At 40.2% G+C, this 14,167-nt stretch overlaps 1 protein-coding gene across 4 annotated transcripts in view; it reads left to right on the top strand.

The window, feature by feature from the left end:
• Positions 1–14,167, top strand: part of LOC132404668 (protein sel-1 homolog 3-like) — an 86,725-nt gene that overhangs the window by 25,832 nt on the left and 46,726 nt on the right. For all 4 annotated transcript variants that reach the window (XM_059988996.1, XM_059988995.1, XM_059988994.1 and 1 more), the window contains exons 2-4: positions 2,070–2,634; positions 11,216–11,342; positions 11,671–11,792. In XM_059988996.1, coding sequence (XP_059844979.1) covers positions 2,070–2,634; positions 11,216–11,342; positions 11,671–11,792 — 814 coding nt within the window. The remainder of the gene's footprint in view (positions 1–2,069; positions 2,635–11,215; positions 11,343–11,670; positions 11,793–14,167) is intronic.

The following is a 14,167-nucleotide window of genomic DNA, read 5'->3' as shown; positions in this document are numbered from 1 at the left end:
CTGTACCATTCATTCTCAAATGGCTTGGTGGAAGGGATGTCCAGGATCTAAAGCATGCATTTTAGCAATGTCAGCGGAACACACTACACCGACACTGAATCAGAAGCTCAACAATTTCCTCATTGATAACGCAATGTAGCACAAACAGCTCCTCAGCTATGCTGTTCCTGGGTCGTCCCTTGTGTTCACACTTGGATCTCCTCAAACAAATCTCAGGAGTTTACAGGACAAACAGCCAAAACAAATAGAGGGGTCCTCAAATTAGGAGGTTTGATTTTCCCCTCCTGGACAAGCAGTCCTGTTGAGGGACTAGAAAGATGATCAAAAGTGGGTACTTGGGTGTCTAGTCATCAGAGCCACTTGCTGTAGTCCCAGAGTCAACTCCTATAACCACCGCAATGGAGGACACAAAAGCTGAAATAGTTTTATATTCTCACCTGCCAGGTGAAGTGAACCCCCTTGTCTGGAAGGATGTTATCCCACAAGAGTAAGAAATCTTCCACAGCAATTAAGTCTTTAGTCCTGAATGGGACAATTTAAAAGTTACTATGCTATAAATGTCTATAGTTACACACGTGCGTGTGCACACACATGCATACTCAATAAATGAATGAATATAAATTGAACATAAATGGATTTGAATTTTAAGAAGTTTTCAAGTTATTCCACTAGGGTTGTTGTTACACAAGATTGGGTGGGGGGGGAGGGGTCATGAGATTGGTGGTGATACGTTAGCATTGCTAGGGAATTGGTTATCAGTTAGGAAACAGAGAATGTGAATAAAAATGTCTTTTTCAGTTTGATTGAGCTTACCTATTGGAGTACAAGAGTTGCTCCTTGACCTTTTTATAATGTACATCACTGACTGATTGTATTGCACTGATGATACAAAATTAATTGGATGCAAAGTGATTACACTGACATACAAACTGGTTAGGTGACTAGATGTGCATTGTTCAGGGAAATATGCAAATAGCTACCATGTAAAGAAAATATGAAACAAATATGGTGTGGCATACTTATGGAAGCTGTGAGATTGATAAATGTTGGTACTTGGAGGATACAGAGCTGATGCACAGGAATCAGAGGAAGTAAATGTACCTTTGTTAGACTTTGCTGAGGATATACCTACAGTATTGTGAGCTATTTGACATAACGAAGTTCATATTTGTCTTACTTGGTATGTGAATTTGTTGGACTGAATTCTGAAGAATGATGAAGAGAAATGTCCTGTATCCCCCGGGGATTAGAAAAATGGAATACTGTACATATTTCTTTTAGTGGACTTGAAAAGTATATGTGAAAGAATTTCTTCTCTGGCTGAAAAATTCAGAACCAGGAATCATAGTCTCATGAAATCACATATTCTAGCAAAAGTCTCCAGTTTTGACCCAGAATATTTTGTATTTTGGGAAAATTCTGGTGACCTGGAGATGTTTAAACTATTGTATATCTAGGTTAATGTAGAGTACATGAAAAGACTACACACCCAGAGTCACATGTGAATGTGACATTTCATCTAACTGTCCCCTTAACCTGTGGCCTATAGTCTGAAATGTCTGATATTATCAATACACTGTTCTCAGATATGATAAGGAAAATGACCATTTCTGAAATGAGGAAATAGACAGAAAAACTGTGTTATTTATCAGAAGGTGTTTTGTCCTGTTTATCAGCCCCATAGTTCTGCTGAGACAATTCATAAGTACCGCAAGTGAATTTCTTGGAACCTTTTAACTTCAACAGTTCAGTTGAACTTGTGGTCTGCTGCCTGCTCAATCATAATCCACTGAACATATCTTAAGCTATTAAAATGACAAAGAGAATGAACAATTACAATTATTGCATGCATAGACAATTTTTATTTCAATCTAAGAGTGTGATTATTAAAGTTATATTCTCTGTTTTTATTAATAATATGTGAATTACTCTAATAATTTGAAAGGACAATTTTGGTAATGTTTTATAACGTGCTTAAAAGATCTTAAACTATTAACATTAAAATATTAAACATCATTACAATGATGATGATGATCTAATAGAAATTTGATTTTTGTATATTTCTATAGATACCAGCACCTTCATACTGTGCAGAAACAACACACACTACGTCTATTTTGACATTCTCAGAAGATAAAGTGGTCAAAGACTTCATTCGATTCATTAATGCAACTGACATGGTGGTGGCCAATTATAAACTTTCAATTGAATATTTATGTTCTGAACCTAGTACTGTCGGTGTTGAGGTCATTGTTTCAACAGATGTCAAAATTGGAGTCAACATTTACAAGAAAAAATGGAAATGTGAGAAACATATTGATGCTCCCAGCAATAGGACTCTGTGGGTGAAATTTCCAAGCATCATGTTATACAGACCGGATTATTTCATTAGGCAATCTATTGCCATTAGCAGTGTGTTACTAAGAGCCTGGATTGTAAATAACAATTTGGGTGCTCATGCGAATCATAAGGCAAATTTTTATGAACAAGCTCTGGCTCGAACCTACAAATTGCTGAAGACATTCAGCCCTTTTGAGAGACCATACAAAGATCATAAACACTGCCTTCAGTGGGACACAGAGAAGATACTAGCAATAAGAGAAAAACATATTCTCCAGTGCTTGCTTGAAAATGGTATGAATACTTTACTTCACTTATTTAACTGAAGGATAGATTTCAACAAAGAAGTAAACCATTTGGTTTATTTGTGACTGTGGTGTTGTTGGTTGCAAATAAAAACGGACCATATTTCTTTTCTCTTATTTTCTTTTACCTATACCTTTTAAAATGACACCCCTCAAGTATTTGGAGAAATCTTTCTAAAAATATTTCCACATGAAAATTCACTTCTGTTAGAAGTGTTGAATTAACAATAAAACAGTGATTTTAATGACCAGATTAACACAATCAAAATATTACATGATCTTAATATTTCAATATTCTCAATATTTCATTCTGCCAGATTAATTTCTGAAAAAGCAGAGCTGTAAAAAATCTGTTTTACTCTTACAAATAATTATGCTTACAATTTCCTTTATGGTATTGATATTTTTATTAAAACAATTATTTTGCACCCATAAAATATTGCTTTGGGGTATTCCATTAGAGGTATCCCAAGGTTTGCATTTTCATTGACTTTAGTGGGGTGAATAAATATTAGTCAATATCTCCCTGCACAATTGTCCTATAAATGTAACGCTTTGCATGCTATGACCATAAGATATAGGAGCAGTCTGAACTGCCATTCCATTAAGTAGCACCTTCTCTCTAGTAAAAACAACCACAATCACTTCTGCCTCCTAACATTCCAGAAGTTCTGGTAGAGTCCTGGTCTTTTTCACAGTGAAGACTTATTCAAGATAGTTATTGATTTCATCTGCTATTTATTTGTATCCCATTAATACCTTTCCAGCAGTCTGATAGTTATTCTTGCCTTTCTTATACTCTTTGTATCTCTGAAAAAAATGTATGGTATTCTCTTTTCAATTATTGGCTAGTCTACCTTCATATTTCATATTTTCTCTCTTTATTGTTTTTGTTAGTTGCCCTCTGTTGGTTCTTAAAAACTTCCCAATCCTCTAGCTTTCCACTAATTTTTGCTGTATTATAAGCCCTCTTTTTTGCTTTTATGCTGTCTCTGACTTTCCTTGCTAGTCACAGTCGCTTCATCCTCTCTTTTGAATACTTTTTCTTTGGGAAGAATCTATCCTATGCTTTCTGAACTGCTCATGGAAACTCCAGCCATGTTGTTCTGCCATCATCCCTGCTAGTGATCCCTTCCAATCAGCTTTGGCCAGCTCCTCTCTCATGCCACTGTAGTTCCCTTTACTCCACTGTAACATTGACACATCTAATTTTAGATTCTCCCTCTCAAACTACAGGGTGAATTCTATCATACTATGATCACACTTTCCTGAGGGTTCCTTTACCTTAAGCTCCCTAATCAAATTTGATTCTCTACACAACGCCCAATCCAGAATTGCTTTTTCCCTAATGGCCTCAGATACAAGCTGCTCTAGAAATCCATCTCATAGGCATTATACAAATTTTCTCTCTTTGGATCCAGTACCAACCTGATTTTCCCAATCCTGTGCATTGAAAGCCTCCATGACTATCATAACATTGTCCATTTACATTCCTTATCTATCCGCCATTGTAATTTGTAGCCCTCATTCTGGCTACTGTTCAGAGGCCTGTTTATAACTCCCAACAGGGTCTTTTAAACTGTGAAATTTCTTAACCTTTCCCACAAGGGTTCTACGTCTTCCAGTCCTACGTCACCTCTTTCTAAAGATTTATTTCAGTTTTTATCAACGAAGCTACTCCATCTCTCTCCAGAACTGTCTGTCCTTTTAAAACAATGTGTGTCCTTGCATGTTAAGCTACAACTATGATTCTCTTTCAGCCATGACATGAAGTAAAAGGAGCTATAGAATGCCCACAATATCACACTTGCTAGTTTTTAACTGCACCACAGGATCAGCTCCTTATTCTGTATATTGTGTGCGTTCAAATATAATGCCTCCAGGCCTGTATTCATCACCCTTTTCAATATTGCCCCCGTATTACCGTAAGTTAAAGTCTTATCCTACTATTTAGTTTAAAAACACACTTTAACTCATTCCACTGACTGCAATTTTGCCCTATCATTTGCTGATCCTCCCTTACAGTCTCACTACATACGGCTTCTACTTGTATACCAGCAGTCCCATGCTCTGCCCAATCACTCTGGTTCCCATCCCCCTGCCAAATTAGTATAAACTCTTCCCAACAGCTCTAGCAAATCTGCGCACAAGGATAATGGTTGCCCCTCAAGTTCAGATGTAGCCCACCTTCCCCAGAAGAGTTCCCAATGATCCAGAAATCTGAAACCCTGCATTCATTGCCAAGTCATCCTAATCTTACCCTCAATGGAGCATGACTCAGGCAGCAATCCAGAGATTACTACACTTGATCTCCTTCTTTTCAGCTTTCTACCTAGCCTCCTATATTCTCTTTTCAGGACCTCTTCCCTTTTCCTACCTATGTGGTTGCCAACTTCTGGCTGTTCAGTATACCCCCTCAGAATACTGTGGACCCGAACTGAGACACCCCTGAGCCTGGCTCCTGACAGGCAATGTACCATCCAGGTGTCTCTTTCACATCCACAAAACCTCCTGTCTGTTCCCCTAACTATTCAATCCCCTATCACTGCTGCACTCTCCTTCTCCCACCTTCCCTTCTGAACACAGTCAGACTCAGTGCCAAAAAAGTCACTGCAGCCTTCCCAGTAGGTACCCTGCCCACCCAGGTCAAAGTATCCAAAGTGGTATACTTATTGAGGGGAATGGCCATGGGGTTATTCCGTACTACTTGCCTTTTCCCTTTCCCTCTCCTGACAGCCACCAAGCTCCCTGCCTCCTGACCACTTCCCTGTGGCTCCTATCTATCACCTTCTCATTCTCCCGTATGAGTGGAAGGTCATCGAGCTGCATCTCCAGTTCCTTAACACCATCTCAAACGCACTGCAGTTGGATGCACCTCGTGCAGATGCAGTTATGTTTGCCTTACAAATATCTGCTACATATAATTTGATAACCTGTATGGCTGAAAGTTGCACTTTAGCTTAGAAATCAAAGCTAACATCTCAATGTAGTTCTGAGTAAATGGGGTGAAGTCAGAGGTACCACATTTAGGATGAGATGATGAATTGGCGGCCCAATTACCCGCTTATCTGGGTCCGATATGGAAGAAGAGGTAGGGATTTGAACACTGCCCTCCACTCTCTCTGCACCAAACCATCAAACCCACAGGCAAAAGGGGTGCTGTTGTAGTGTGGTGGACTGACCTCTACTTTGCTGAGGTCAGGTGGCAACTCTCAGACACCTCTTCATACTTACCCCTTGAAAAGGACCCTGTTCCAGACCATCATAAACTGTCTCCAACACCATCACTGACCTCATCAACTCTGGAGGTCTCCATCCACTGCAACCAAACTCATAATTCCTTTATCCCATGCTGCTTGCTTCTACCTCCTACCCAAAATCCAGAAACCTGACTCGCCGGGTCAAGTCCATTGTCTCTACATGCTCCTGCCCCAGTGAACTTGCGTACTCATACCTGAACTCCATACATTCTCCCTTGGTTCAGTCTCTTCTCACCTACATCCACAACACCTCTCATGCTCTCAATCTCCTCACTAACTTACAACTCTCTGGCTCAGACCGCTTTACTTTCACCATGGATGTACAGTCTCTGTACACCTCTATCCCCTAACTCTCTGCTTTCCACAGGGATTTCTCCCTTTATTCCCAGCATCTGCAGATGTTCTCGTATTTATACTTTATCCGCCTGATACATCCTAGCCACACCAGATACCTACCATCTGCAAAATAATTTTATGAATATTTATTAGGCATTATTATATTGATATTCATGTGAATCTGCTGTGTACAAATTGTTTGTTGCTTCCTAACTTTGCATTTAACATCAAAAAGCACTTCATTAACAGTTAATGTCTTTGGGATGACCAGAAAATGTGAAGAAAGTTAAGGAAATGTGAGTCTTATTTTGAGATAATTGTTCTCTAATGCTGTTTTTATTTTCTTTTTCTTCCATCGTTTGTGCCATCAGATGCTAAAGTTCCTTTGGCCTATCCATCTCTTCACCTCTCCATTTACCTTTAAAATGCTTCTTAGTCTGAGCTCATTCCCACAATCCCGTAATGTGGCTCACGGAAAATTCTGTTAGATGATGGGTTCTTCAAAGCCATCTTTTGACTTTCACTACATGAGATATATGTTTATTGTTGTTCTTGTTTTAAATGCTACAAATTTAGACATGAGTTTATTTGGTACAGTGATTGATGGTAATGATTGGTTGTCCGTTGAATCTGTCAATGACATTTGTGTAGTTGACTGCACAAAGAAACTTGTGTGAGAGTTTTTAAAATGGAAAAGCCGTTGCTCTAGGGCAGTTCCACTCTCTCAACCTCGGAAGTCTGGGCCCAGTGATATGAGTAGTCATCACAACTGGGGTCTTCCTTGGTTGCAGAGGAAGACCATGGCTTCTTCTGTGCCTTGTCATGCCATTTGCTGTCCATGAAGCATTGTAGAACCACCTTCCTGTCCATCAGATCTCACCATTGCTTTCAACTGCCCAGTCCTCTGGAGCTGACTTTGCATGCGAAGACAGGTATATCCCTGTTTCACTGGGATATGAGGCCCGCTGGCCAACCTCGCCTGGCTGTTTAGCCTGCCTGTTAAAGCGATCTCCTGTGGTGTGGGAGCGGTTGCACGCAGATTCTTGGAGGGCTGAGTGTTTGGTGGGGGCCAAAGGTGAGTGAACTGCCCTGGAATTGACATAATGAATGGACCCCTTCACCAGAACTGATTTTCCTCTTTGGACACCCAACATCCCATACACCTTAATGGAGGTTGAAGGCCCGAGTCTGTGGTGCAGTGGTTGTTTAGACATTTGAGACGAAAGTACAAATTTCACCATAGCAGGAAGGAATTTTAACTTTTGATTAAAAATGTAGTGTTACAAAGCTACTTATGCAACTAGAAGTCTATTATTACAGACCACCAGAGAATAAATTATGCTTTGTGAATCCAACCAAACCTGATAGTTAATTGTGAGGTAATTAACCCATCCTATACTCTGAAAATTTGATGGAGGGGTGGAGATACATCTCTACCAAAGGAGGTGTAAGGTGCTCCTTCCCTCCGCTAGCCTGCAGGTCACCCTTGGGCAAGGTGTAGCACCTGCTTAGCCCCCCTCCCCAATTAGGGCAACGGGAAGCCATGGGAGCAGGTGGTGAATGGTCGTATGAGTAGATGATGCATATCACAAGTCCTGGTTATGCGACCACTGATGCCATACGGACAGTCCCTGAAGAGAATTGATGGTGGCTTGGGACACCCGTCTTGCAAGGACACTGCCCAGTAGAAGGCAATGGCAAACCACTTCTGTAGAAAAATTTCCCAAGAACAATCACGGTCACAAGACCATGATCACTCATGTCATAGGGCACAACAAATATTGGATGGTGATGATACTCTGAAAAAGCCAGTTAGTTGTAATAAAATGCAGCTACAAAGTAGGATAAGTGCAAAATAGGGGATAAGAGCACCAATAATCTCGTTGAATGGATTTGACTGGCTAACTCCTGTTACCCTTGGTGTGATTAACATCTGTGGTTGATATAGACCAGGGGTCAGCAACCTTTACCACTGAAAGAGCCACTTGGACCAGTTTCCCACAGAAAAGAAAACACTGGGAGCCGCAAAACCCGTTTGACATTTAAAATGAAATAACACTGCATATAACGTTTTGTTTTGCCTTTATGCTATGTATAAACAAACTATAATGTGTTGCATTTATGAAATTGATGAACTCCTGCAGAGAAAACGAAATTACATTTCTGCATGCAACAAAAACATTTTGAACTCCGAAAAAAAGACGTTGGGTTGAAGGTTACTTTTAAGTAAAATACTCAACGTCTATTTGAGTCCTTCTTGTATTTATGAAAAACGCCAAACTTAAATTTGCCGCCAGCAGCAAACCAAAAATAACGTCAGCCAGCTGTCAACCTGAAAAATAAAAGGACTATTTCACTGAACAATGAAAACATATGAATATACGTAAAATAATAGGCAATTAAAATATTTATCATACTTGGTCAGGTTGACTCTCACCTGACAATGCAGTCGTATTCAGTAGGGATGGATCGATGCTTAGGGGAGTGACCGGGAAGGATAATGTGTTTTTTTCCTCTCTGAACTCACAGAAGCGTTTCCCAAACGATGTTTGCATTGCGATGATTGCAGAATGTAAATACTCCGAATTTATCATGTCGTGACCTTGTTTGAACTCTCTCAAATTGGGGAAGTGAGACAATGTGCCTTTCTGTAAATCTCTGGCAAGCAACGTCAATTTGCGCTCGAATGCCAAAACATCCTCCAACATGTGCAGGGCTGTACGTCCTTACCCCGTTGAAGAGCTGTGTTCAGCGTGTTCAGGTGCGCTGTCATGTCTACCATGAAGTGTAGCTTTTCCAGCCACTCTGGCTGTTCCAGCTCAGGAAAGTTGAGCCCTTTGCTGCCCAGGAAAGTTTTCACTTCTTCCAGACACGCGACAAACCGTTTCAGCACCTCCCCTCTGGACAGCCAGCGATAAAAACACGTTGTAGCGGTGTGCTACACGCAGTCAGTAAACTGCAGTCAAAGATAGCTTTATTCGAACTAAACAGCCTTGCTTTTAAGCCTCCCTCAACCCGCCCCCCATGGGCGCGTTTGCTGCAAAAGACACGTACTCACAAACCCCCGTAGGCTATCTCCCTTAGCCTGAACGCTGGCTAATTGTGAGCCGGTTCGGATGTGTCAGGAAATGGGTCGCCACAACGTCTTATTTAAATTGTACAAGATCACCATAATCTTCAAATTTAGAATTACATTTCAAAAACTAACAAACTAACATAAAATACATTTTAATTAAATACTGACCATGTAGCGGTGTGCTACACGCAGCGCTAAAATTACGACACGGAGTCGGTAACTGCAGTCGAAGGATAAAACTTTATTCGAAATCTTCAGCCTCACTTTTAAGCCTCCCTCAACCTGCCCCCCATGGCGCAGAGGCTCCAAAGCTCTGTGCTCGCAAACCCCCGTAGGCTATCTAATTGTGAGTCGGTTCGGATGTGCCAGGAAAAGGGTCGCCACAACCAATTATTTCCCAAAGCAACAGGGAGCCGCAGCACAGATGTAAAAGAGCCACATGTGGCTCCGGAGCCGCGGGTTGCCGACCCCCGATATAGACCCTGCATGTGACACAAACAAAGACACATTCAGCATTGTTAACCCTACAAATTACCATGTGCCTTTTGTGTCTTTGTGAAATCCCTTGGCCTCTGAACTTCGCAAACCTACTACAGATTCTTTACCTGGCTGCTGAATCAGTATTTCTCTGTTAAAAATCACAGAAGAGCAAAACAGATGTCCACAAGGAACAGAATGCACCCTGGGTAGAGATCTTAATGTCTTTCGTATTGATAGCACTGCTACTGACCAAACAGACCAAATACCAAAGCATAAACTCAAGAGATTCTGCAGATGCTGGAAATCCAGAGCAAAACGCACAAGATGCTGGAGGAACTCAGCAGGTCAGGCTGCATCTAAGGACGGCTATAAAGAGCCAATGTTTCAAACCGATTGTTGATGAAGGGTCCTGGCCTGAAATATCAGCTCTTTATTTCTGTCTATAGATGCTGCCTGACCTGCTGAGTTCCCCCAGCATTTTATGTGTGCTACTCCAAACACCAAAGGATGCAGCTGTTTTATCAGGCTCATAGCAGGCAGCAGAAGAACTAATACGAGACAAAAATATACTTGATTTTCCTTAGCTGTACTTGTGGGATTAATGCTTAACATTTTGAGATGACGCTCCATACCTGTTGTGGCATTATCATAGTGCCCAATGTGGTAGACTCAAATCAGTTCAAGTAATTCAAATCGGTGTATTCATGAGGCATTAGGCCATATCAGCAGCAGACTTATACCTCATAAAAATCAAGAGCTCATTCTGCAATGAAGGGAGGTGGAAGATGTCAGTGGCAAAAAGAGGTCTATTTAATAATGAATTGCCTGACATGTGAGCTACAGCACAGAATTATAGGTGCTTAAAACTATGGAAGTAACATGTTATAGACCCACATAAGCAATACCCCAGTAGATCATGTCAAAACTCTGGAGCGATGCTTCAGCCAGTTAGAAAAGTCAATGGACAGTAAAACTACTAAGCAGAAGTAGAGTTTCCTCTCCAGTATGACAAAAGTCAACAAGAAGGGTTTGAGGGAATGATCTAGATCATTTTAATTCCAGGGGCATCACCTTCACTGAATCAGTCTTCCACAGATCTGATTTGTTCCAGAATACATAGACCAAGAAGTAATTTGTTTCAAAGAAAATCATTATAATTCTTGCTGTTTAGCTATGAGGTGAACAACAATTAAGAACAAAAAACCTTGTCAGCAGCCATCTCTATTGCAAAGCAAGCTCTAATGCAAATACTTTATTTTCTGCAAAGTACCACCAAATCATCACCAGATGCAGTTATAGATTAGTTTTTTTTTATTTCCCTCAGTGTTACTTTCAATAAAATTCCATTAAATCATTGATAATGGGGCCTCAAATAACTCTACATGGATTTAGTAACTTTTTTTTTCCCTTTTCCTTAGATGTTGTGGAGCTACTTGATTTTCCATTTGCATCAACAGGATCAGGTTTTGGAATAATAAAAAGGCTAAAAAAGTTTAATAACCCAGAAATGGAACTGACTGGTAAACAACTTATCAACAATCCAAGGTATGACCGACAACCCCACCTATTCCAACTTACATGGGCAGGCAAATTGACATTGTTGGGAGGAGTTTATAATTGATACCGCAAATATCATGACTGCCTACAGAAGAGTCAAATCATTCTAATTCACCCTTTCTAATTTACATTTTGGCAAGGCAGAAAGAGCACACACAATGAATGCCTTTGAATAAAAAGGTCACATGCCAAACATATGCAAATATACATAGTATGTTGCTTGTGGTGTTATTTTGTAGATTAGGCTATTGTTTACTGTTATTTATAGTATTTACATATTATATAATCAGATTTTTTTTGCAAAAATGCCCAATAGGTTTACTGTATCAATATGGATTTATGTACTCCATCCTTGCAAACAGCATCTCTGTGGCATCTTCCATCAGATCAATGAAAAGCAGAAGTATGGCACCCCACTGCTGTTCCTTACAACTAATGGTAAGCTTCTGTGAGATTTTGAAGTTGCCAAGTGTATTTAAACATATACTTCGAGACAAGGTATGAGGATATAAGCTTTCTCATCGCTTTCTCATCTTGTCAATGGAGATAAAGGGGATTTGAAGTTTGAGATCACAGACCTGTCACAAGGTTCATGGTCTACAGAACAGCAGTGGCCTCTGCTCTCGTATGTGCTTCTGAGACGTGGATTGCCTACTTGCAGGCATCTCAAAGCACAAGGAAAATACCATCAATGACATCTTTACAAATTCACTGTTTAGACCTATGAATCACCAGCAGTGTTCTTCCCCTGGTCAACAGATGCAATATTACATCACATAGTTAGCATTCCCAATGTGTGACTCCTGAAACAGACGCTCTGATCTGAGCTCTGTTATAGGGAGAGGTTGCCATTTGGACACGGGAGATGTTTTAAGTAGGTGCTCAAACCAGTTTTGACGACCCCCACCAACTTATGGTGATCTCTGGTTCCATTCAAAGTGGGGATGGGAGCATTTGGGCTGGTATTGGGAGCCTTGAGGTCATGCATCACGATTGCATAGAGGTCTTATGGAAGTAGCAGAAGGTGCGCACCTTCTCATCAAATACCACTGCCCATTGTGCTGGTCTCTATCTTGCCCAGACTAAGGACGAGACTAGAGCTCCAACATTGGACTCACTGGCCATTTCAGAACCCCACATAACTGACGTGGAATGAAGTCACACCGAATCTTAAGGGATTGTCCCAAGAACAAGCTATCACGCTATTTGGTTTGAATAGATAGAAATGGGAAAAATAAAAAGATGTTTTGGAAAAGGTTACAGAGTTGGTGGTCAGTTTTATAAGGAATAGAGAAATTGGATATCTTTTTCTTAACTTAAGTAAATATTTTTTACTACTAATGAAACAGAAAGCCAGGTAAGCAGGGAGCTGGGTGGCCATGAGGCACTTGTGGGCAGTGTAGGAAAATAAGATCAATGATAGAGTCATTTGAGGGGACATATGGGTTGCTAATAGTTTTTTAAATATGAATTGTGGTGGTGGTAACAGGTCTCACACATGGAAAGGCAAACCATGAAGAAAGTGAAAGAGTGATGATTTTGTTGAGGAGTACAATGAAGATAGATAATGAATTCAGGAAATGAAAAGAGATATTATGGAATAATACACCATAGAAGGAACTCTTTCAGCTTATCATGAATATCTGCTGTTAAAGGAGCAGTTCAGTTATTCCCCTATCCTTGCACTTTCTCCAAAGCCTTCCGAATCTTACCCTTCAAACCTTACTCTTCGTGTATTTATTAAATTCAGTTTTGAAAAATGTTGGTGAATTTCTCTGTACTAAGCTTTGAGGCATTCTGTTTCAGATTGTCTTAAGTCATTGTTATTGTCAATCTTCATTGCTGTTGTCAATCTTCATTGCTGTTTCTAGTTTTTTTGGTTACCACAATCTGTGTTGCCTCATTACCAAACTTCTGCAATAGCTGAAACCTTTTGTTCCCTCAAATGATCCCATCATCTATGTCTCCTTCCTACATTACCTACAAGTACTACCAGACTCTGCCTCCAACTTCCCTCCCATGTTGCTCAGTGTTCATCTCTTAAGGTTTGTCACAATAAGCACGGATTAAACAGAAAATACCGGAAACAGAAACAGATTTAACCTTTTGGGGCAAATACTTTACAAACAAGAGAAAATCTACAGATGGTGGAAATCCAAGCAACAGACACAATATTCTGGAGGAACTCAGCAGGCCAGACAGCATCTATGGAAAAAAAATTCAGGCCAAAATACTTTTCCTTTATCAGGTAATTTCACTCACAATGAATAGACTCCTGACCTGAGTAAGTTAGGTGATGTCATAAGACCAGAGAAGGTCAGTACACCACAATCTACATAATGTTTAAGCTCCACCTAAACATGTAGGCTGCAGAAGGATTTAGACAGATTAGGAGAATAGGCAAGACAGTGGCAAATGAAATATAATGTTGGAAAATGCATGATCGTGCACTTTGGTAGTAGAAAAAATATGCAAACTATTTTCTAAATGGGGAGAAAGTCCAAAAATTTGAGATGTGAAGGGACTTGTGAGTCCTTGTGCAGAACATGCTAAAGGTTAACTTACAGGTAGAATCAGTGTTAAGGAAGGCAAATGCGATGTTAGCATTCACTTCGAGAGGTCGAGAATACAGGAGCAGCAATGTAATGCTGAGGCTTTATAAGGCCTCATCTTGAGTATTGTGAACAGTTTTGGTTTCCTCATCTAAGAAAAGATATACTGGCATTGAAGAGGGTTCAGAGGAGGTTTACAAGGATGATTCTGGGAATGAAAGGATCAACATACGAGGAATGTTTGATAGCTCTGGGTCTGTA

The sequence above is a fragment of the Hypanus sabinus genome, chromosome 14, assembly GCF_030144855.1.
Source record: "Hypanus sabinus isolate sHypSab1 chromosome 14, sHypSab1.hap1, whole genome shotgun sequence".
Classification (NCBI taxonomy): domain Eukaryota; kingdom Metazoa; phylum Chordata; class Chondrichthyes; order Myliobatiformes; family Dasyatidae; genus Hypanus; species Hypanus sabinus.
The sequence above is the reverse complement of the archived record's forward strand: the minus strand, read 5'-3'. Positions and strand labels throughout refer to the sequence as shown.